Source organism: Colias eurytheme, chromosome 16, assembly GCF_061535395.1.
Source record: "Colias eurytheme isolate Ceu_HAF_F1 chromosome 16, ilColEury1 Martin Lab GWU primary, whole genome shotgun sequence".
In the NCBI taxonomy this organism is placed as follows: Eukaryota; Metazoa; Arthropoda; class Insecta; order Lepidoptera; family Pieridae; genus Colias; species Colias eurytheme.
The window spans coordinates 2,949,269-2,975,265 of NC_142995.1; the positions used below are offsets into that span (position 1 = coordinate 2,949,269).

General features: G+C 35.8%; 1 protein-coding gene across 2 annotated transcripts; it reads right to left on the reverse strand.

The window, feature by feature from the left end:
- Positions 1–395: 395 nt before the first annotated feature.
- Positions 396–25,997, reverse strand: muskelin (muskelin 1). 2 transcript variants are annotated; one of them, XM_090111238.1, is made up of 15 exons: positions 25,826–25,997; positions 25,253–25,465; positions 24,257–24,458; positions 22,766–22,958; positions 21,987–22,162; positions 21,592–21,712; positions 20,759–20,985; positions 20,423–20,586; positions 19,893–20,031; positions 12,628–12,813; positions 11,987–12,145; positions 11,180–11,419; positions 5,948–6,103; positions 4,212–4,471; positions 396–1,368 (listed from the first exon to the last, which is right to left on the reverse strand). In XM_090111238.1, exons 1-15 carry the CDS (start codon positions 25,903–25,905, stop codon positions 1,365–1,367), a joined length of 2,520 nt encoding a protein of 839 aa, XP_089967364.1. In that variant the 5' UTR covers positions 25,906–25,997; the 3' UTR covers positions 396–1,364. The 2 variants fall into 2 exon arrangements, with proteins under 2 accessions (XP_089967364.1, XP_089967365.1); XM_090111239.1 differs by lacking the exon at positions 396–1,368 and having other exon boundaries at positions 4,208–4,471.

Genomic DNA, 25,997 nt, shown 5'->3' on the forward strand with positions numbered 1-25,997 from the left:
AGACGTTCGAAATTACTTATGTTTAAGTTACTCAGTTTTACGTCCTATATTATATATTTAAAAAGTAGAAACTCATATCTAATTATTGAGATAAAATTAATATGGAGACGACACCGCCTACATCACTTATGTTCCACTCAACATACGCCAAGTGGCGTATGTTGAGCGGTTTTTTTTAATGGTTTTAAAGTGAAACGCATCAAATATGCCTTCGTGTGTGTTACGATATTGCACAAATAATACAAATAATACGGAAAAGTGCAAAGGAATAACTTTCATCGGTAAGTACCTAACTAGATAATAATTTTTAAAACTTAGTTAGAGCAAAAAAATGGCGCACAGATTTTGTTCGTGGTGTCTCCTCCATACGTAGTAATATTATCTCAATGTATCTAATGGATTTATTGAGAACTAGCTTTCCGCCCGCGGCTTCGCCCGCGTTTTCAAAGAAAAACCCGTTCCCGAGGGATTTCCGGGATAAAACCTATCCTATGTCCTTTCTCGGGTATCAAAATATCTCTATACCAAATTTCATGCAAATTGGTTCAGTAGTTAAGGCGTGATTGAGTAACAGACAGACAGACAGAGTTACTTTCGCATTTATAATATTAGTATGGATTATTAGACATCGACTCGAATACTAAAATATATTTACATTATAAAATCAAAGTTACCTTAGTTACATAAATTAAATCTATTAAATAAATTGATACACGTTTAATGAAAATAAAAATAATCCCAAAGCGGTCGAACTCAAATTTCTTATAAGATATTAAGAACTAAATGCATAAATAATATCACTTAACAACGTATCATAAAATTAAAACAAACTAAAGAAAGAAACTAAAGAACAACAATCCAACCAAAAATAACTCTTTACCGAAATATGACTTTTTTAGGCCCAAAATTTTAATAATAGTTTCAACTACAAATAACTAATATTTTTTTTGTTTCAATAATTAATATTTTTCTTTAAAGAATCTAGTTCTTTTTGATATTGGTTATTTATTTAATTGATCCATAGTACAATCAAAAACAGACAAAAATTGTATCCATAGGTCGCAAATATCTGTTTCATATGCCACAAATGTAATTAATGAAATGTAATCAAATTATTCTTAATATTAAAGTATAAAGGTAACAAGTTTGAATGTACGAAAAATTACGCAATTATCAGATAATGAGAGCAATCAGCAAATATATATGTTATTTCATATTTGTGCTTAACAAACTTAAACTATAGTTACGCCTTGCATTTACAACAATGTTACCGTCAAAATATACGAAGATAACGCTCACATTAATGTTATAGTTTAAACTGTTCATTTCTTCACATCATTCACATGGAAACAATAACACTTTGTTTACCTGAAAACAAAACAAAAATAAAATTAACATAAGAAAGATTATGAATGACCTGATTATGATTATTTCCTGTAAGGCCATCTATGTTCGTAAAAAAATCCAAGTGAAAAAATATCTTAATCATTATAAGTAGGGATGCATCGATACGCCTTTTCGCCGATACGATACCGATACCGATACTCTTATAAAAATATCGGCGATACCGATACCGATACCGATACGCTTACTGTGAATTCAAAAATAAAAATAACTACGTTAAAAACAACCGACTTCAAACCTATTTAATAAATAGCACATGTAAATAATATGTAGTAATTAATAATATCAAATCTTTTTTATTTTTTACTTTTCCGTTTTTGAAGTCGGTTGTTTTTAACGTAGTTATTTTTATTTAATACTTTTTAGTGTATTTTTCAACACGAATCAAACGAGCCCAGTCGATAAAGTTGAGTCAATATATTACTGAGTTCCTATGGCCACCTTCCGATTCCATCATCAAATCGGTAACCTATTAAAAACTCGAATTTCTATTACCCGAATCTTAAAACCCCGAAAACGGTTGTTAGAACTTTTAAAAGACAGATGTAATGAATGACAAATTTTTAAAATTCCTTTTTTAATTTCCCAGATGAATCAATTTCCAGATGCACCAAAACCAGATTTTTAAAAAGTATTTTTTTGTTTCCCGTATTCTCATAATACAGATCTAATTATACCAGATTCTCAGAATAATTTTTTTTGTTTCCCATCGTACCATTTTCCAAATAAACTATTGCCAAATTTTCATGATTTTTTTATTTGGTTCACATATAAAGGAATAACAGATAAACTATTGCCAGATTTTCATAATCTTTTTATTTGATTTCCATACAATCGTGATTATACCTTTAATATCGACTGAAAATAAACATTGTCAGTAAGTAAATTTATTGTTTTACTTGTCCATTACAGACCGGTTTTAGTGTCAAAGTCGACTCAGTAGGTTAGGTTTGAACTACGACCCCCACGCTAGAACTGACCGGCTATTGTTTTACTTGCCTATTACAGAAAGGTTTAATTATCAAATTCGACTCAGTAGGTTAGGTTAGGTTTGAACTGTGACCCCCCATGCACGAGCCGAGCGAGCGAAGCGAGCGTGCCGCGGCAGCGGCCGGCGAGTGCCAGAACCGACTCGCTATTGTTTTACTTGCCCATTACAGAAAGGTTTAAGTGTCAAATTCGACTCAGTAGGTTAGGTTAGGTTTGAACTGTGACCCCCTGGAAGGATTTCGTTTTGCTGGATATCGTTTATTTGAATTTCAAAAATCTGGACATTGTTTGTCTGGATATTAATTAACTGTATTTTAAAAATTTGTGTTTTAAAAATTTGGCTTTCGTGCATATGGATTACGGTCATCTGGATTTTATGCATTTAGATTTCGTATGTCTGGAACTCATTCATCTGGATTGTAAAACGTCGTACAAATAAAGAAATGGGCAAATGAAATTCGGAGTTGCGATTATATGGCAAACAAAACTTCGAAATTTAAAAATTCGGGGTTATGAAAAAATGTCCAAACGTTTTCTGGGTTATGATATTCGGAATATTAAAATTCGAGATTAAGATAGGTAACCCATCAAATCAGCTCTATGTCATGATAATGTTTCATCACTATCCAATTTACATACGTATACAAAATTTCAGCTCAATCGGTTACCGGGAAGTGAATCAAATTTACTTGCTACATTTCAAATAAGTCATCAAGTACAGACAAAAATGCTCATAAAATAAAAACTTCCCTATCCGAATAAAATTTTTACGGGACCAATTCGACACCATCCCGCATCGAACAAAGAAAGAATCACGTAAATCGGTTCAGAAACCTCAAAAAATTATACCAGCCGAATTGATAACCTCCTCCTTTTTTTTGAAGTCGGTTAAAAATGATGGTATAATAAATAAATCACAAGTCAGATTTTTCTTTTATTAATATAAAAAGTAGAGACATAATTAGGCAATTAAAAATTTTAGTAATTAAATTTAAAGTAATAAAATTAGGCAATTAAAAATTAACATTGACAAGATTTTTGTTTAAAAAACAAAGTACATAATCTTAAGTTTTGCGGAGAAAGCGATTTCGCAAGTCTGTTTGAATAAGACCTACGCTGGAAAATAGTCTCTCAGATGCAACAGAACTTCATTTGGAAACTAAAGTACTTCTGCGCAATTTTTTTCAAGTTTGGGTATAAAACGTCATTGCGCCAGAAAACGAATGGATCTGCATCTCTCGATATATTGGGACAACTCAACAACACCCTCACAAGCGCAGGGTTTCCCCGAGCATTGTTAATGCCTCATTTGCAAAGGAATAGACGAGACAACACGCTCGTTTACACTACATTTTTAAATTAAAAAGTATCGTGTATCGGTCATAAAAATATCGTCGATACCGATATATCGGCTAACCCGAAGTATCGCCGATATATCGGTATCGGTATCGGATGCACCCCTAATTATAAGTTTATTACCTTATGAAGGTTTTAATGTTAAATGATAAGATATTTGAGAAAAAATTCAGTTAGTTCTACAGTACTTTACGTAATCATCTACAAATAAAATGCAAACAAAAAACTGGAATGGCTTCTGATGTGTGTTTTTGGAAAACGCATAGCTTTTACTACTCATGATCGAATTTTTTCTATTCTTTATAAATTTACAGCTTTTACTATTCAATCAGTACAAAACTTAAACCTTTGCGCTTCTAAGCGATAAGGCCAACAATTTTTACAATCAAATTATTTGTGTAATGTTCTTTACTACTGTATGTACAATTATTTTTTTATATGTTATGTAATATGTTATTCACAAAGTGACAAAGTCCATGATATCCTTCTTGGGTGGCACGGTGGAGGGGCGGTAGTACTGGCACAGCTGGTCGTACAGGCGGACCCTGGCCGCGCGGGCCCCGTCCCCGTCAGGGCCCCCGGGGCCCCCGGGACCCCCGGGGCCCTCGTCCTCGTCCGCCCAGGGCCCCTCGTCGCTCACGTCCCACGTGTCCACTGCGGGGGATATCGCGTCTTCGAATGGAGTGGACGCTTCGGGGATGGTTTCATCTGCGCCTAATACCTGTAGAATGAATTAAATATACAGTGTGGAAATTTTTGATGGGCCCAGGAGGGAAAGTACTTTAATACTGAAGATAGCGAATTTTGCTGAAAGGAAACATTTCTTAATTTTTAAAAGAAATAGAAGTGCATTTAAAGATTTTTGAAAAATTACTTGGGACGAGGAAGTAGGATTGATAATAAATCCTACTTATATCCTACTAATATTATAAATGCGAAAGTTTGTGAGCATGGACCTGTATGTGTATGTATGTTACTCTTTCACGCAAATACTATTGAACCGATTACAATGAAATTTAGCACACATATAGAAGGTAAATTGGATTAATACATAGGGTATAAGAGAAGTATGTTTATTTGTTAAATACCACCCAGAATATTTTAAAAAGAAAGGAGAAGTAAATTCGCATATGTTAACGAGGTATCAAAATAAACTGCACTTTCCAACATGTAGAATAAATCAAGCAAAAAAATAGTGTAATATTTATGACTATTACAATATATAATAAAATACCGGATAACTTTAAGGATCTCCCAGTAAATATATTTAAGAAGAAACTGACGAAATGGTTAATGGAGAAACAATTTTATGATATTCAAGAACTTATTACATTGCGGAATCTGTGACAAGGAAGAATTAGTGACGTTTAACAATAGTGATTAGTGACGCGAAGAATTTGTGTAGTGTAATTTAACTTATTTCCATTTAAATATTTGCACACCCAGAAAGTGGGTAGAATGTATTAGCGCGTTAACATTGTAATAACACCTTTTTTGTAACTACATTCTTGTAAATAAATGAACGGGTTCTTCTTTGAAGCCGCGGGCGGAAAGCTAGCTATGCTAATAATTAACGATAGCAGTTTCTGTTTCTTAGCGTTAGTGAATTCGTCTGCCATCTGTCTCGGCCTGCTGAATATTTATAAATTGTCAACCTATGTCATAACATATTGATCGTCATAACGATCAAAACTGTTTCTAGAAGTGTGATTACGAAAATAAATATTTGAGTTTAAGTATAATAATGATATTACATATAATTATATTAATATAATAAATATAATATATTATATATTACATATAAATAAAAAAAAAAAATGTGTACACACGTAAGAAATGAAACTTATTTTTCAAAAAATAATTTATTATATGCAAGTTTACAGAAATACGTCGTTACGCGTGGTAGGGATAAGAAAAAGATGGCGCGTAACGGAAAAACGACGTGTGGCACTCGGGGACTGCATGCCGCGGTAAAGCTATTGCATAGCATGCCTTCAAGCCACACCTCCGTGCCCGTCGGAGTGGGGAGCGTGAGGTTTTTCGTTACGGAATTTCTCGATTCGGTCCTCGCGCTCAAGGCCCGCGATAGAAGCTATGCGATAGCTTAAAATATCACGCGTAACGAAAAAATGTTACACTAAATTTTTTTCCAACCCCAATAAAGAAGTTTAACTTCAATAAATGTGTATATAGTTACCGCAGCGAGCGCCCTCGCGAGGTGGTGCCGTGCGGGCGGTGCGGGCGCGCGGCGGCGGGCCAGTGCGCGCGCGCGGCGCGGGGACAGTGACACGCACGCGCTTACATCTTGTCGCCCAGTGAATAGTACTGTCGCCAGTCGCTGGAAGTGGCTCACCTGGAACATGCCAGTTTGAATGTTTAATGTGTATTATGTATTAAAATTTTAAAGAATAGAAAAAATAAATAATAGTTTAAAAAAACTAAAAAACGCTTTTTAAAAATTAACATCGAGTCCTGGCTTATCGACTGTAGAGAAAAATTATAGAAAATCTTAATTATTTTCTTACTTTATCGACTATAGATGAAAATTATATAAATTAACAAAAAACATATTTTGCAAATTGAAAAATGGAATAATTTTATCAAATTAGTGTATTGTCATTGGTCCTCAATAAATCTCCAAAGTTTGAACGAAATCTGGCCGTTTAAAGTGGGTCAAATTCACGCCCAAAGAAGTCCGTTTCAAACAAACATAGAAAACGGCTAAAGATAATTTGTGTTGCGTGTTCGAGTTCGAGTTCGTTGTTCGTTGTTCGTTGTTCGTTGTTCGTTGTCGTGTTCGTGTTCGTGTTCGTGCTCGTGTTCGTGTTCGTGTTCGTGTTCGTTGTTCGATGTTCGCTGTTCGCTGTTCGTTGTTCTTTTTCATGTTCGCGTTTGTGTTTGTGTTTGTGTATGTTCACATTCACATTCACATTCACATTGTTCGTTGTTCGATGTTCGATGTTCGATGTTCGTTGTTCGTTGTTCGTTGTTCGTTGTTCGTTGTTCGTTGTTCGTTGTTCGTTGTTCGTTGTTCGTTGTTCGTTGTTCGTTGTTCGTTGTTCGTTGTTCGTTGTTCGTTGTTCGTTGTTCGTTGTTCGTTGTTCGTTGTTCGTTGTTCGTTGTTCGTTGTTCGTTTTCATGTTCGCGTTTGTGTTCGTGTTCGTTGTTCAATGTTCGCTGTTCGCTGTTCGTTGTTCGTTTTCATGTTCGCGTTTGTGTTTGTGTATGTTCACATTCACATTCACATTGTTCGTTGTTCGATGTTCGATGTTCGTTGTTCGATGTTCGATGTTCGATGTTCGATGTTCGTTGTTCGTTATTCGTTGTTCGTTGTTCGTTGTTCGTTGTTCGTGTTCGATGTTCGTTGTTCGTGTTCGTGTTTGTGTATGTTCACATTCACATTCACATTGTTCGTTGTTCGTTGTTCGATGTTCGATGTTCGATGTTCGATGTTCGATGTTCGATGTTCGTTGTTCGTTGTTCGTTGTTCGTTGATCGTTGATCGTTGATCGTTGTTCGTTGTTCGTTGTTCGTTGTTCGTTGTTCGTTGTTCGTTGTTCGTTGTTCGTTGTTCGTTGTTCGTTGTTCGTTGTTCGTTGTTCGTTTTCATGTTTGCGTTTGTGTTCGTGTTCGTTGTTCAATGTTCGCTGTTCGCTGTTCGTTGTTCGTTTTCATGTTCGCGTTTGTGTTTGTGTATGTTCACATTCACATTCACATTGTTCGTTGTTCGTTGTTCGTTGTTCGATTTTCGTTGTTCGATGTTCGATGTTCGATGTTCGATGTTCGTTGTTCGTTGTTCGTTGATCGTTGATCGTTGATCGTTGTTCGTTGTTCGTTGTTCGTTGTTCGTTGTTCGTTGTTCGTTGTTCGTTGTTCGTGTTCGATGTTCGTTGTTCGTTGTTCGTTGTTCGATGTTCGTTGTTCGTTGTTCGTTGTTCGTTGTTCGATGTTCGTTGTTCGTTGTTCGTTGTTCGTTGTTCGTTGTTCGTAGTTCGTTGTTCGTTGTTCGTTGTTCGTTGTTCGTTGATCGTTGATCGTTGATCGTTGATCGTTGATCGTTGATCGTTGATCGTTGATCGTTGATCGTTGATCGTTGTTCGTTGTTCGTTGTTCGTTGTTCGTTGTTCGTTGTTCGTTGTTCGTTGTTCGTTGTTCGTTGTTCGTTGTTCGTTGTTCGTTGTTCGTTGTTCGTTGTTCGTTCGTTGTTCGTTGATCGTTGTTCGTTGTTCGTTGTTCGTTGTTCGTTGTTCGTTGTTCGTTGTTCGTTGTTCGTTGTTCGTGTTCGATGTAGGTTGTTCGTGTTCGTGTTTGTGTATGTTCACATTCACATTCACATTGTTCGTTGTTCGTTGTTCGATGTTCGATGTTCGATGTTCGATGTTCGATGTTCGATGTTCGATGTTCGTTGTTCGTTGTTCGTTGTTCGTTGTTCGTTGTTCGTTGTCTGTTGTTCGTTGTTCGTTGTTCGTTGTTCGTTGTTCGTTGTTCGTTGTTCGTTTTCATGTTCGCGTTTGTGTTCGTGTTCGTGTTCGTTGTTCGATGTTCGCTGTTCGTTGTTCGTTTTCATGTTCGCGTTTGTGTTTGTGTATGTTCACATTCACATTCACATTGTTCGATGTTCGATGTTCGATGTTCGTTGTTCGATGTTCGATGTTCGTTGTTCGTTGTTCGTTGTTCGTTTTTCGTTGTTCGTTGTTCGTTGTTCGTTGTTCGTTGTTCGTTGTTCGTTGTTCGTTGTTCGTGTTCGATGTTCGTGTTCGTGTTTGTACAGTTCACATTCACATTCACATTGTTCGTTGTTCGATGTTCGATGTTCGTTGTTCGTTGTTCGTTGTTCGTTGTTCGTTGTTCGTTGTTCGTTTTCATGTTCGCGTTTGTGTTCGTGTTCGTGTTCGTTGTTCAATGTTCGCTGTTCGCTGTTCGTTGTTCGTTTTCATGTTCGCGTTTGTGTTTGTGTTTGTGTATGTTCACATTCACATTCACATTGTTCGTTGTTCGTTGTTCGATGTTCGATGTTCGATGTTCGATGTTCGTTGTTCGTTGTTCGATGTTCGATGTTCGATGTTCGTTGTTCATTGTTCGTTGTTCGTTGTTCGTTGTTCGTTGTTCGTTGTTCGTTGTTCGTTGTTCGTAGTTCGTCGTTCGTTGTTCGTTGTTTGTGTTTGTGTTTGTGTATGTTCACATTCACATTGTTCGTTGTTCGATGTTCGATGTTCGATGTTCGATGTTCGATGTTCGCGTTCGTGTTCGTGGTTCGTTGTTCGTTGTTCGTAGTTCGTTTTTCGTGTTCGTGTTCGTTGTTTGTTCATCGTTGTTCGTTGTTCGTTGTTCGTTTTCATGTTCGTTGTTTGTTGTTCGTTGTTCGATGTTCGTTGTTCGATGTTCGATGTTCGATGTTCGATGTTCGATGTTCGATGTTCGTTGTTCGATGTTCGATGTTCGATGTTCGATGTTCGATGTTCGATGTTCGATGTTCGATGTTCGATGTTCGTTGTTCGTTGTTCGTTGTTCGTTGTTCGTTGTTCGTTGTTCGTTGTTCGTTGTTCGTTGTTCGTTGTTCGTTGTTCGTTGTTCGTTGTTCGTTGTTCGTTGTTCGTAGTTCGTCGTTCGTTGTTCGTTGTTTGTGTTTGTGTTTGTGTATGTTCACATTCACATTGTTCGTTGTTCGATGTTCGATGTTCGATGTTCGATGTTCGTGTTCGTGTTCGTGGTTCGTTGTTCGTTGTTCGTAGTTCGTTTTTCGTGTTCGTTGTTCGTGTTCGTTGTTCGTTGTTCGTTGTTCGTTGTTCGATGTTCGATGTTCGATGTTCGATGTTCGTTGTTCGTTGTTCGTTGTTCGTTGTTCGTTGTTCGTTGTTCGTTGTTCGTTGTTCGTTGTTCGTTGTTCGTTGTTCGTTGTTCGTTGTTCGTTGTTCGTTGTTCGTTGTTCGTTGTTCGTTGTTCGTTGTTCGTTGTTCGTTGTTCGTTGTTCGTTGTTCGTTGTTCGGTGTTCGTTTTCATGTTCGCGTTTGTGTTCGTGTTCGTCTTCGTGTTCGTGTTCGTGTTCGTGTTCGTTGTTCGTTCATCGTTGTTCGTTGTTCGTTGTTCGTTTTCATGTTCGTTGTTCGTTGTTCGTTGTTCGATGTTCGTTGTTCGTGTTTGTGTTTGTGTTTGTGTTTGTGTTCGAATTAAAATTCGAGTTTGTGTTTGAGTTCGTGTTCGTGTTCGTGTTCGTGTTATTGGAAATAAAAATTAACATCGAGTCCTACCTTATCGACTGTAGAAAAAAATTATAGAAAATTTTAATTATTTTCTTACCTTATCGACTATAGATGAAAATTATATAAATAATTAACAAAAATCATATTTTGCAAATTGAAAAATGGAATAATTTTATCAAATTAGTGTATTGTCATCGGTCCTCAATAAATCTACAAAGTTTGAACGAAATCTGGCTGTTTAAAGTGGGTCAAAATCGCGCCCAAAGAAGTCGGTTACAAACAAACATACAAACATACAGGTGAAGCTAATAAAAAGCGTGTAAAAAGACGTGTGGCACTCGGGGACTGCCGCGGTAAAGCTATTGCATGCTATGCCTTCAAGCCACACCTCCGAGCCCGTCGGAGTGGATAGCGTTAGGTTTTTTCGTTACGGAATTTCTCAATTCGATCCCCGTGCTCAAGGCCCGCGATAGAAGGTATGCAATAGCTTAAAAATCGATACCGAGGCGTGATTGAATTTTTCGGTTTTTTAAACCGAAAAATACTTTGAAAATTGAAACGTTTTATATTTATAAAACATTTCAATACTAAAAATATCAGTTTTTATTTAGTTAAATATTCTTAAATTAAAAATGTGAAAATTATTATTTTAAAGCAAAACAGTTTTCTATATTAAATAAAAATATAGCTTATCGACCAGCTTTCATTACACGCGTGGCGCGTAGTGGCATGGTCCTTCGCGTACACGTGTCATGAGCCTACAAATGACCACTAATCCGTTGCAGCCCGTCACGTACGCGCTTGACTTGTTACGTGTGACGTCACGTGTCCCACCTTTTTTTTGAATTGAAAACTTCTTTAGCGGCGTTGAGCACTTTTTCTGTAATGGGTATAAAATCTTAAACTCGCGTCAGGTGACCTGATCGAAAAAGCGTAAGACGGATACCATTCCAAAATATCAAACATGCTCAACGTTAATAATCAAGTTTTCACTTCTGCCGGCACTCCCGGAGTGCAACCCGTCTTTTTTTTTTTAAAGTGGGGAAATCTTGCATAGATACCCACGGCCTCCGGGGAAGGGGCCGTGGGTTATGTCGGATTCCTACCGACCAAAACCCCACTGTGTTCCGTCAAGCCGCATCAACGACGGGGCCACGGGTATGATAGAATTCGTCCGTGACCCCATCAGCAGCTGCCCGTCGCCAGGCCAAAACAGTCACGTGTCCCACCTGCGCGGGGTCGTCATGGTCCGTGACGTCACTGAGGTCGTGCCGCAGGTAGTGCAGCGCCTGGTGCGCGGCGCCCGGCTCGGCGGCCAGCGAGCGGTACCGGGCTTCTCTTAGCGCCGCTTTACCGCTGCGTATGACACGCTCGAGAGACGGCTTGAGTAACCGTAGTGCCCATAGATCGTCCAGGCGCAGTCGCGGGCTGGTCGTCGTGCCCGGGTTGCCGCCGAATAGATAGTGGATCTGTGGATATATCACTTATTATAGTATGCGATGCTATGAAAAAATATTGGTGAAGAAGAGCTGCAAGGCGTTCACAATTTTTCAAATAACATTAGAGAGAAAGAAGAAATAAATTTATTTCAATTTAAAACAACCACACGATAGACCACACATAAATAAATAAATAATTGAGATACAAATTAAATAAAATCTTAAATAACTAATACTTTTCAAAAAAAGTATTAAAAGCAACAGATACTGTATTATTCACAAATTAAAAAAAAACTATTAATTTTATTATTCTTAAGCAGTTAGATTACGAAGCCACAGAGAACGTTCATGTATTTAAGAGAAATTATTATTTTATTACACACACATACACATACACATACACACTTAAGTATAATAATAATATTAGTCGCGGCACGTAAGTCTAGCGGTGACTTTCAAAGTTTTACGGCAAGTTCGCCTTTATTTCGTTCAAATAGATCCCCTCCACTTCAAGGTCAGCGCTAAACTTACGTGCCGTCTTGTATATAAGTATAAGCATAAACCCATCCATCATTATAATTTATCGTATCCACGTACCTTCCGAACATGATCATAAACGAGCTGGTGCGCGAACCGTGGGCGCGGCTCGTGCGCGTCGAGCGTGTCGTTCCGGTACACGCAGCTCCACGTGAGCCGGCGCAGTGATAGCACCCATAGCTGGTTGTATACGCGACGGTCCTTCTCTTTGCTCATGCCCTGGGAAGTTGGATGTATGTTAGGACAAAGAAAGAAGTTTTTTTTTGTAGATTTGAAGGTTGTGTATGATGAATTTAATGTAAATTCAAAGAAATAAAAATAATATCAATGACTATTTCATTAATGAAAGTTAGAATAGTATGGAGGAAGGAAGGTGGAATTTCTAAATCGAAAAAAATGAAAATCCTCAACCAGTCTCTTTTGTCCACTGGCTAGCTTTTAAGGCCCCGATGAATGATGTCGGAAAGTTGTATATAATATACTCTGTAGCGAAAACATTTCGCTTGCAAATTTATACTTAACGCGCTATGAACGCGCTAATCTCAGGAACTACTGATCCGATTTGAAAAATTCTTTCGGTGTCGTATATACATATAGCCCCTTAATCGAGGAAAGCTATAGGCTATACATATATCACTACGCTAAGACCAACAGGAGCGGGGCCACGCGGTTGAACCCCCCCCCCCCCCCCCCCAACTCACCGACAGCACGAAGATCTCGTCCGTGTCGGGGTCGAGCGTGGCCCGCTGCGTGAACCCTGCGGCGGGCGGGGCGCACGCGCCGGCGCACAGCGCGCCGCAGCGCCCCGACCCCGCCTCCCACCACCATACATCTAACAGCTGTTCCTTGTTCCGCTGCCCAGCGAATATGTACAGCCGGCGTTGGATCTGTAATTTTATTGTTTAATGATTTATTCGGAAACGAAAAATACACATTTCAATTACAAACAGACCTTTTTAAATAAGATTTGCAACGTGTAACAACAAGTCGTGTTTTTACAAGTTTATAAAATCAACTAACAAAAAATTCATCATGAAACATGATCCCTATGACACTGACAGTTTTTCCCGAGACACAACCTTGTAATGGCGTCACCATTAAATTAGAAACGTATAGGAGGCGTCTAAAAATGGCGTTTATTAATTTTTACGTAGCTTTATTTTATGCCATTACAATGATATTCCGTTGAAATTATAACAATTCTTAACATTTACGAGAAATTATTTCAATCTGACTACAAATACCGACGCTGCAAAACTTACATCGTTGGTATTTATCGACTAGTGCGAAAAGTATCGATAAACAAAATATATCGATAGTACATATTTTTAAAACCGAAAAATCAAACCGAATAGTGAGACTATGCCTGAAAAATATCCATTTACCTATGATAACAAACATTTTCATGATAAAATATACACTAGCGCATACGTGTTTGACGGGTTAAAAATTACGAGAAAATGATAAGGCGCATTTTTATGTTTTGGAAAACTTTCATTTTATTTATTTATTTATTCTTTATTGTACATAATATACCAAACATAAATAAGCTATTCTATAATTACAATTAAGATACAATGAAAACACACGGCACATACGTACTAAAAGGCGGCCTTATTGCTTAAAAGCAATCTCTTCCAGGCAACCCTGATTGGTAAGGAATGTATATTGTATGCTAGAACGCGACTTGGCGCAAATTCAATTAATAAATTAAGCATTAAAATATAATTAATAAAAACAATATATACAATAATAACAATAAAAATAAAATAAAATAAGTATATAAATTAATATACTTACGTAAATATAATAAAATACTTACATATTTTATAAATATACATACACATAATAGTACATAACCTACTAAATACACTACATACAATACGAAAAAATAAACACTATAATATAATCTAAAATAAATATGTATAAGCAACACATTATAGAGATAGGAAATGATTTTTGACAAGAGCTTTAAAACTTTTAACATTTTGCGCCAGAGCGTTCCAAAGTTGAATAGCGCGAGCAGTAAATGAAGATCCATAGAAATTAGTGCGGCGAACCGGTACAGAAAGAAGCAGAGGATTAGAAGAGCGAAGAGAGAGTGAATTATTTGAACTAAGGTAATTAAATTGAGTTTTAAGATAGCCTGGCGTTTTAGGGTCAAACAGAACACAGTACAGAAGGTTAAGTATGTGGGCATCCCGGCGACGACGGATGGGAAGCCAATTAAGTTTTTTGCGAAATTCGGTGACATGATCAAATTTACGTAAGCCAAAAATAAATCTGATGCAGAAATTTTGCACCCTCTCAAGGATGTCTAACTGATACCATAGACTAATACACTCAAGAAGACTTACAATCGCCATAGTAAAAAACGTAACTCGTTTCTCAGTTCCCAATTTTGTCGATAGATGTCACTCACAGTAGCATTTGGCATTTTTATAAGCTTTTTTATACGTTTAAGAACTAGATGTCGCCTTAGAGCATTAAGTCGGTTTAATGAAGCTAAGAGATGTCGCTACAAAAAAAATCAATGTGCCAAATAGTATCTTGACGTAAAATATAATACGCAAAAAACGTAAACTACAACGTAAAATATAATACGTAAAATATAATACGCAAAAAAATATTTTTATTTAAATGTTATTTTTTGCTCTGAATCGCGCAAGCGAAATGTTTTCGTTACAGAGCATATATACAACTTTCCGCCATTAATAATCGGGGCCTTTACGGCCGGCCGGTCGAGTAGACTAGTCTCTCCCTTTTTCGATTGAGGAAATCCACCTCCCTACCTCCACATCATTTTGTTTTAGTTTTAAAGATTTAATAAGCGTAAAATAATACTTTCTTCATTTTTGTATTTTGAGTAAACGTAACACTAATAACGGTTAGTTTGACCAGAGGCGACTCGTGACAAAATTGTATGGGTGTTTAATTAAGTATTGAACTAAAGTCTAAAACAAAGAAAATACAGTAGCGTAAGTAGTAAATTCATTACAAAAAAAAAGCACCACAATAAGGGTGCTATTACAGATTTTTAACAAAAAACGCTATTTTACGGTACAATTTTAACTCAAAGCATGAGAACAAAGTAATATCTTAAATCTTCTTATATATAAAAATGAATCGCAAAATGTGTTGGTAAGCGCATAACTTGGGAACGGCTGAACCGATTTCGATAATTCTTTTTTTATTATATTCCTTGAAGTACGAGGATGGTTTTTATGTAGAGAAAACGTTAATATGTACCACGGGCGAAGCCGGGGCGGACCGCTAGTTATATATAAAAATGAATCACAAAATGTGTTGGTAAGCGCATAACTCGAGAACGGCTGAACCGATTTCGATAATTCTTTTTTTATTATATTCCTTGAAGTACGAGGATAGTTTTTATGTAGAGAAAACGTAAATATGTACCACGGGCGAAGCCGGGGCGGACCGCTAGTTACAAATAATTGGAATATTTCGATTTGCAACAAATAATGTTAACGATATTTTTTATCAGTTAAATAGTTTAAGAGATATATCGTAAATACCATTTCAACCGCTATTTTCAAGATGGCGGCCGTGGGACAAGGGTGGCGACCCCACAAACTTGGTTTTAGCTTCACACTGACCCCCCCTACACATCAAAAAAACAAAATTGCGTCCTCTAAAAAATGCAAGGTTAGGGCTAAAAAATGTAACATTTCAATGGATCACTAATAAAAGTAACAAAATGAATTTTTAAAGTTATCTTCTGGAATCAATTTCAATAAAAATATAAAAAAATAATACTATCAAGTATGAAGATGATCTATAAAATGGATTGCGCTATGTTTACGTGATCTTTTGTTTCGCGAAGGACTGAAAATTTCTCTTAACCTCTTATTGGATTCCGTATTTAGGCATTTGATATTCGTATTGGAGTTTAGGTATACGATAAATTTAATTTAAAATTAAAGATATATTAATTGTTAAATGAATGAGCACAACTTTATTATTATTATTTATGGGAGTTCACTGCACCAGCGCTCCTTAGGATGGACCGCCTATTTTTGTCACTTCGTTCATCGCTGTTCGAGAGTGACTTCGTGACCACCATGGACTTAGATCATTAAGTAATCGATAACACTCGCAGGTGTTTCCCCTTTTGTCGAGGTATAAGATTATTCGAATCGAAAAATCTTATGCTTTCATAAAAACTACTTGCGTAATCGATTACAAACACTCTGCGTTTTCCTAGGCTAAAACATCGAAGGTCACGGATGAATTCTACACATACCCGTGGCCCCGTCGTTGATGCGGCTTGACGGAACACAGTGGGGTTTTGGTCGGTAGGAATCCGACATAACCCACGGCCTCTTCCCCAGAGGCCGTGGGTATCTATGCAAGATTTCCCCACTAAAAAAAAAAAAAAAACCTTTCATTTGTGTATATTTTTTAAAAAACCTTTCATTTGTGTATATTTTTTTAACGTACATTTCTAATTAAATGCAATTTCTAATAATCGTCGATGTATCGTTTAGCGATATGATCAAGACAAATAATCGAGTCGTTTACTCGATCATTGATGCGGCCCCACGAGACTATCATGGAAAGAAAATATACAAATTTAATCTTTATGAACTAAGAGATAAAGTTGAATTTAAAACCCGATAATGAACCGCATTCCTTACGAGTCTATCTTTTAGCCCCTTGACCACCGAGCGGCCCGATCGGACCACGGCCCACGGGCCACGACACAATAGATTTTCTATTGTGTCTGTGATTCCGGGGGCTGAGGCATTAAAGAAATACAAATTTAATCTTTATGATCTAAGTTATAAAGTTGAATTTAGAACGCGATATTGAACCGCACTCCCCACGAGACAACTTGGAATGAAATACAAATTTAATCTTTATGAACTTAGGGATAGAGTTGAATTTAAAAACTCGTCGCTTAAAAGGTCATAAATTTTTACGACTTTCGTGACACAAATTATTTTTGTGAATGTGTGATTGTGTTTCAATAGTGTGAGTTACCTTCCCCGCACCAAAATCAGCAGAAAGTTTAGTTAGAACATTTGCCAGCGTACTCCATCCATTACTTAATGATCTAAGACCATGGACCACGTTGCTATGAACTGTTTTTGTCAAAGAATTACTCGAACAATTAGAGCATAAATTTCTACGTAAGATGTATAGGTGCCCGTAGCTGTATTGATGAGTCTCGTACTTAAAAACCGATAGATGCTGGTTCTAATCATTGCCGTACATCTTTTTTTTTCCTTTTCCGTATTTTATGGTCATATAAATAATACTGTTTACAAGGGAATAATTAAGAAGAAAAAAGATATAGACATTTTTTTTAACAGAAAATAAAGAATTTAAATAATATATATTACTAGCGGTCCGCCCCGGCTTCGCCCGTGGTACATATTCACGTTTTCTCTACATAAAAACCATCCTCGTACTTCAAGGAATATAATAAAAAAAGAATTATCGAAATCGGTTCAGCCGTTCTCGAGTTATGCGCTTACCAACACATTTTGCGATTCATTTTTATATATAAGACTAGCAGTCCGCCCCGGCTTCGCCCGTGGTACATATTCACGTTTTCTCTACATAAGAACCATCCTCGAACTTTAAGGAATATTATAAAAAAAGAATTAACGAAATCGGTTAATCCGTTCTCAAGTTATGCGCTTACCAACACATTTTGGGATTCATTTTTATATTATAAAGATATACACTACTCTGATCACTATGTCGAATGTTTGTAGTGGGTGTCGAAATCTTATTAAAGGTACTCTCTTCCTTAAGATGCTCCACAATCCTATATAAGTTACTCTATGATGCTCCACCACCGCGTTGCTATGAACTGTATTTATCAAAGAAATACTCGAACAATTAGAGCATAAAGGAGAATGACCACGGGTGGTATCGGTAAAATTTTAGTTGTGCCACGTATTCGTGATATTGTTAATTCCTATTTGTATTTATAATGATCATATGTATCAATATTAAGTCTTAATTATACCGGATAAATTGAAATAATAGTAAAAGTTATTCTTTTGAAACATGTATGACCACGTATGGAATCGGTAAAATACTAGTTGTGTCACGTGTTCGTGATATTGTTAATTCCTATTTGTATTTATAATGATCATATTTATCACTATTAAGTCGTAATTATACCGAATAAATAGAAATAAAAGTAAAAGTTTCTGTTTTGACACATTATATCTATCTCTCTTGCAAGCGTCCTGCGTCATATGTCATAGTTGAATGAATGTGTTCGACGCATTGTTCGACGTTATTTATTTTGAATTTTATATTATTTATTTTTTACTATACAGTTTATTACGATTTACTTTTCACATTTGTCTTGTAAATTAAAATATTACCTATGTAATAAATGTAAAACTTAACGTTCATCGTTAGTATAAACTCGATAAAGTATTTTTTTGAAGCGTTGAATAAAACTATTGTTTTATTTTTATTGTCGTGAACTGCGGCTTATTTACATAAAAACTTTAATCGTTTCTAAAAGTACTAACATCAAGCTTTAAATTGAGCTATATTTCATCTTGACACAATAAGTTTGATTGCGATACCAAGTGCCATAGTCACTTGAGCAATCTCCTTTCAATATAAGACGTATAAGTGCCGGTAGCTGTGTTGACTGAGTCTCGTACTTTAAAATCGATAGATGCTGGTTCAAATCATCGCTGTTCATCCACATTTTTTTTTCTTTTCCCGTATTTTAAGGGTCATATAAATAATACTGTTTACAAGAGAATACTTAAGAAGAAAAAAGAAAAGACATTTTTTTTAACAGAAAATAAAGAATATATATAATATACACTACTCTGATCACTATGTTGAATGTTTGTAGTGGGTGTCGAAATCTTATTAAAGGTACTCACTTCCTAAAGATGCTCCACCACCGCGTTGCTATGAACTGTATTTATCAAAGAAATACTCGAACAATTAGAGCATAAATTTCAATGTAAGACGTATAAGTGCCTGTAGCTGTGTTGACTGAGTCTCGTACTTAAAAATCGATAGATGCTGGTTCAAATCATCGCTGTACATCCACATTTTTTTTTCTTTTCCCGTATTTTATGGTCATATAAATAATACTGTTTACAAGGGAATACTTAAGAAGAAAAAAGATATAGACATTTTTTTAACAGAAAATAAAGAATATATATAATATAATTATATTATATACACTACTCTGATCACTATGTCGAATGTTTGTAGTGGGTGTCGAAATCGTAATAGAGGTACTCACTTCCTTAGATGCTCCCTAAAAACTAAAATAATAATTCAAAAACACCGGAGTTTTTAAAACAACGCCCTCTAGATGTAATAATTGAAAATCGATAGTTTGCTGTTTCCTTAGTTCTAAAATTGGTCACTAGGTGGCGCTTTTAAAACTGCAAATTAAATAATAAGCTCAAATGAGAGCGCCATCTAGCAATAAGCTGAAATTACGGGGTACGATCTCTAGTATGACAATCATCAGTCCTCTTTAGATTCTATTAGTCCATGCTGATACTCAAAAAGATCGGGAAATGAGGAATCGGTATAGTCAAGGAAAGGAAGTAGAAGGGATTGGGCTAACGCAATTTTGGTGGAAATCGGTAGAAAGTTTCGTACTTATGTCATTGTCATTTTACTTATCTACTTAATCCATGCTAAAAAACTTAAATTATAGACGTTAAAAATTTTAGTTAAAAATGTAGTTTATAATATTTGTAAAAACATGTTTACCGATGTGGCTGAATGCAAGCCACGCCTTTGCCTATAAAATGGTAAAGTATCGACACGACGAGCAATCACTATGACGAACTGTCATAGGAATCAAGGGTCGCCGTGCCGAGTAGTTCATTTTAATTTTTAACGCGTAAGAAGTAGTTTTATCAAAGACATTTAATTTAACATAGTAACATAGACAATAAACAATAAACATATTAAGGTTACAAATATAACTTACTGGATGAAACAGCATAGAGTGAGAAACTCGAGGTTGCGGTGCGGGCAAGTCATGGTTGTCTGGTAGAAGTTGCTGCCACGTATTCGTTTGTATGTAGTACGCGTACAGACCAGAGTATTGGGGAGTCATCATCTCATCCCTGTAATGTTATAAAAATGTATATTTTATGATACAGAAACATTTTGAAAAACAGAAACATAAATTGCGCCATAATTGTGATGAGTAAAAATAACTCAGACAAATAATAATCAGATCCTAAATAGTTAGAAATTTCGACTGGGACTAAATACATCTAACAGTTTAATACGGGGACTACACAGACTCACGCGCTAGTGGGCAGCAAGCGGCCGCCGAACACGTAGATGGTGCTGGTGTCGGGGTCTATACACATCTGGTGGTCGAACACTACAGGGACTACACAGACTCACGCGCTAGTGGGCAGCAAGCGGCCGCCGAACACGTAGATGGTGCTGGTGTCGGGGTCTATACACATCTGGTGGTCGAACACTACAGGGACTACACAGACTCACGCGCTAGTGGGCAGCAAGCGGCCGCCGAACACGTAGATGGTGCTGGTGTCGGGGTCTATACACATCTGGTGGTCGAACACGAGCCGAGGCCCGCCCGCTAGCGCCGTGTCGTTCATCACTAGTGACCACTCCGCTGTTTTCACTGAATATACGTAGAGATCACTCTGGAAAGATCAATCTTGAATTAATAAAGAAATATAATTATAAATTAAAAAAAAAATTATTATATGTATTTTCAATCTACCATCTGAAAATATAGAATGTGTAAAGCGTAAATTCAAAATGAATATTGAATACATGGTATATTTACTAAATACTTTGCAAATTAAATCTCACCGTCAAATTATTGGGCGTCCTCTGTATCCCATCTAGGTACCTGCCTAACGTATATAACTTCTCGTTGATGGGATCGAACACCATTTTATGGCAGGACCGGGGCGAAGGCCCACCGAGCATGCCACTGTGTCGACAGAGGAGCGTCCAGCGCTCTGTTGTGGTGTCGAAGCTCCAGAGATCGTCCAGGTCTTCTGTACCGTTCCAGCCGCCGAAGAGGTATAGGGTGCCTGGCAATTTAAGGGGTTACATTGAATGTGTCATTTATTTATTTTAAAAAGCGTAATAATTGACATATATATTATATAATTGTAAGTGAAAAAGGGTACATAATAGTTGACATATATAATTATTATAAAAGTGATATTTATGTAGTAAGACATTGACATTCTCTTGTTAATTTTTGCATGCCAATCAATTGGCGATTTGTGCTGAACAATGAATTATGCAACATCTGTAAATCTACCACATTTCTTGCAAAATAAATCATTTCATTTCATTTCATATGGGTTATTATTTGAGAACTGCTTTTATAAAATATTTCTGTTATTACAAGCTGACCCGACAGACGTCCTGTCTTCGTTAAATGGTCGATAGATTTTTTTTGCATTATTATTGCATTTTCTCCCGACGAATCCCATAACGAACATATCAAAATTATCGAAATCGGTCAAGCCGTTCACGCTTGTTGCCGTGATCAAGAGAAAATGCCATTCCAAAAAATATATATACAATTGTTTATTCAGCTTATGATTCTTATGAAAGAGAGCAAGAGAAGTTGAATATATAGTCTATTTAAAAGATTGAACCAACCTGTTTAAACAAAATGTAATTACCTGTATTAAGATCCACAACGAGTTGATGCCCACCACGTGGCCCCGGTCTATTGGCGCACGCGGTACCGCATGATACGAAACAGTTGTCCACTACTTCGTTCCCGTTTGTTTGACCCACTTCCTGCGAAAATTGGAATTTAAATAGATATTTTTTTAATTTTTACTGTTATTTATCTATTGATATTAATAGGATTGAAGGTTATGTTGCATCAATTGTTTACATTTTTGTAATAACGTTTGTATATGTCACAAAATTTCAACAAGAAAATGCTGCCCTATTCGGTCTTTCGAGGCGGACAAAAAACAAAACAATACGTTTTTTTTCTTTCAACACGAAATCGCTGTCAAGTACACTTTTGGTCCTTCGAGTAAGAGAAAAACAAAATTCAACTTACAGGTGCTTCAAGTCTCGGGTCCCTATCCACGCAGGACAAGTCCTGAGCCCTAGCGGTCACGGATGGTATTGCGTCACCGCTATACAGGCGCTCTTCGACTTGGGCGGAGCACCCGCACATCTGCCGCCATTCAGGCGTGTAGGGCTGCCATGACATGTACCAGTCTAATTCACCGTCTGCGAAATAAAGATTGTAGTATTATTTTTAAGTTTTTCGAAAAGGCGTGTCAAGTTTTTTTGTTACTGTATTTATAGTTCGCCATAAGGTTTTGAAATCAGTTAGATCGCGAGAATGCTGCTCAAAAATTTTTGATCACTAATATGTGCTTGCAAATAATATACTTTCCATTAGACTATAATGCGAATATGTCGGAGTTATGTTTTTCCAAAGAACTTATTATATAAGTTTTTAATTTTTTCAACAGTTACTATCATCAAATCAAATCAAACATATCTAAAATCATCATAGTATAAGATCCCACCGCAGGATTAGTGCGTTCATAGTTTTTTGCTAAAACCAAAATTTTATGTATATTTATGATTAGAACAATATATATCGACTGGGTTGCCAGTCAAAATTTGCCATTTTTAAGAATGGGCAAGATTAGCGGGCTAGAGCTATTACATAAAAGTTTGGTTTTAGCAAAAAAACTAAAAACTGTGAATGCACTAATCCTGCTGTGGGGTCTTAGACTATCTAACTGGGTAATGAATTTAAACAGAATAATTTTTCATTAAACCCATTACTTTAATCATATTTGACTTATTAACTGTTCTTACCTCTAGCACCCTCCACAAAAATCTTTTCAGCCAGTTCATAATCTCCATTTTCCACCAATGCGTTCCACAAGCGAGCCTGCACCGGACCCTCTAATTGTACTCCGGTTTCACGCGATAATGCTTCGAACGCGTCTTTATATCGTCGTCGACGTAAATGTTTTAATAATATTCGCACTGCTTCTTCTTCTTTACGCTGGAACAATTTACAATTTTTTTTGAAGTGAAAACTTCTTTAGCGGCGTTGGGTATAAAATCTTAAACTCGCGTCAGGACACGTGACCTGAACGAAAAAGCGTAACACGGATTTTTTTTTTTAGCCCTTATATTCCATGCGTAAGACGGATACCATTCCAAAATATCAAACATGCTGAACGTTAATAATCAAGTTTTCACTTCTGCCGGCACTCCCGGAGTGCAACCCGTCTATTTTTTTTAATAAATTTATTTGAATTTGATATTTTGGTTTTATGCATTCAAATTCTTCATAAATATAAATTTTTAAAGAATAGAAAAATATCGATCACGAGGCGTCATTTGAGGCGGATTCGAATCCTGCCTCGCATTTGTTTTTTTTTTCTATTCTTTAAAAATGTATATAAATTTGTTTATTAATCTATAAAATCATTTTGAAAAAAATTTAAGTCATCACTTTATATATGTATATACTTGGGGTAACTTTTTTTTATTTTATTTTTATGCATAACCTGAATAAAACATGTTTATTAAATGTATTTTTAATTTTTATAATTAAGCCAAATAAAAAAATGATTAGTTTAATAGTTAGATAAGTAATTATGTTTGTTGTGAAACTCATAGATAACTACAATTACAAAAAAAGAGGAAATGTAAATAACGATTTAAAAGTTTGTTTGCAAAGTAAAACGAAGTACATTTGTGATATTACACATCTTTAGTTAATGACTTGCAAACAAATTACTATAACGGCAGTTTAAGCTGAAGACAAAATAAGTAAAATAAACATAAATTGGCGCCTTTAAATTATATTTGAAGAGGTTAGTTAATCACAATAAAGTTACAATGTTCTAGAGATATCTCCTATTTCGCACCATTTATACTGTTATCTTTTAACATATGAGAGCAAATGATAACTATGTACTGTAACTTCAATTAGCTGTAGTTTTTTATAGTTTTTCTATCTAAGTTTATTGCCCCAATCATGTTTAATATGCACAAAGTAAATGTATTGATTTTTATTTTCATTATCGATGCCAATTTTAAGAATCATCTATAGTAAAATATAATAATATAAAAATTGAACACTTGTGTAATTATTTGATTCTTTTATGTTAGCTTCTATTTTAAAAGTACCTATTCATTTAAATATTTTTTAAATGCATTTTTAAACATAGATAAAGTGCATGTAATTTAATAACTCAGGCCCCGGAACCACAAACACAATAGAAAATCTATTGTGTCTGGGACTGATTGGGCCGCTTGGGGCTCAATGGGTTAAAAAATCAAAAAGCATACCATATTAATAGTTTCCAAAGCATGACTGATGAAGTCTTCTTGATTCTTTCCTTCCAACTCAACATACCATATGGTATAATTGCAGGCAGGTCCCCAGGACTGCAGAGGGACTATCTTTATATAATCAACGGGAAGATATAAGCCCTCTGATGTCCTGTGACGTAGTTGAAATGTCTCGGCAATATTATCTTTTCTGAGCCCTCTAAAATATATAATTATGCAATTTAATATGGCTTTTATTTATTCCACTTTTGAAAAATATATAAAAGAAATTAAAAAAAATACATGGCATAGTGCATAATTAAATATTTACAAATTATTTGAAATTAAATATAAGTATATCAAATTTAGGTGCACTTAAAGAAAATAAGTTGTTTTCTTATATTGAACTAGCTTCCGCCCACAACTTTGTACGTGCATCCCCGTTTTTCCCCGTTCCCCCAAGAATTTCGGGAAATCCTTTCTTAGCGGATGCCTACGTCCTAACATCTACCTGCATGCTAATTTTCAGCCCGATACGTGCAGTGGTTTGGGCTGTGCGTTGATAGATCACTATATCATTCACCTTTGAGTTTTATATATATAGATACTAGCGGTCCGCCCCGGCTTCGCCCGTGGTATCTACATGTTTAAACTATCCTATCTCTCAAGTTGGATCGAACTGCACATGGTGTGCGAATTTTGTTATAATTGGTTAAGTGGTTTAGGAGTCCATTGAGGACAAACATTGTGACACGAGATTTATATATATTAAGATAAGATTATGTTTATTAATAAATTCATTTAAAATTGATTAAAGTACTCTAGCACACTATTCAAACATAACAGAATACGCAAATTTATAAATGACTTGCAAATAAACTTTTATAGTATATTTTTAAACTAAAGTAAACAAAGATAACAACTATAGTAATTTAATTCATAACCTCAGCTCCATATATTAAATGCTTTATAATTAAGCAGATCAAATATACAAATAATTGATATATTACTTACGCAGTTAATAATAAAGATAAGTTGTTCTCATCAGTTCCACCATACACTTCAAATTTTTTCAAGTCGCTCACATGTGGTTTCATGTATTTACCAAATTTTATAGTTTCCACTATGGAGGTGGCTTGCAGCTTAAGCACTATGAACTGACAAGGAGTGGAACTGTCTGTGAACCATCTTGATAGCTGGTCTGTTGGATTATTGACCATAATGTTTCTAAAAACAACACAATATTTTTTATTTATCATAAGAATCATTCAAACTAATTAAAATATTTTAAACAGTAATTAATTAATATGTTCAATTCTATCAGTACAACTTAATCCCAGCTTCACATGCCAGATTTTAAGAGCGGACATAAACATTGCAGATTAAATGATAATTTTACAAGCATGATTTACAAGATAAACAAATAAAAATATTGCGATTTTTTAAACAGAAACTTATTTATATCTCTCTTACATAATAGTAGTTTTTTAAATTGAATAAACGTACGATAAATTTCTATTTATAAACAGGGATTAACCGGAATCTGGGCAGCAACTTTAATCTGTATTTACTCAATAATATACTCACTCAGGAACATAGTGCGCAGATACGCTGGAATATTTATGTATTTTATAAGTTAACTTCACCGTCCCTATCTCCTCATCCATTTTGGACACAAAAATATTTACAGAAATTAAAATTTGAGATCTGACACCACCTTAAAAAACACAGGCAAGATGAAGCAAGGAATGACACTGAC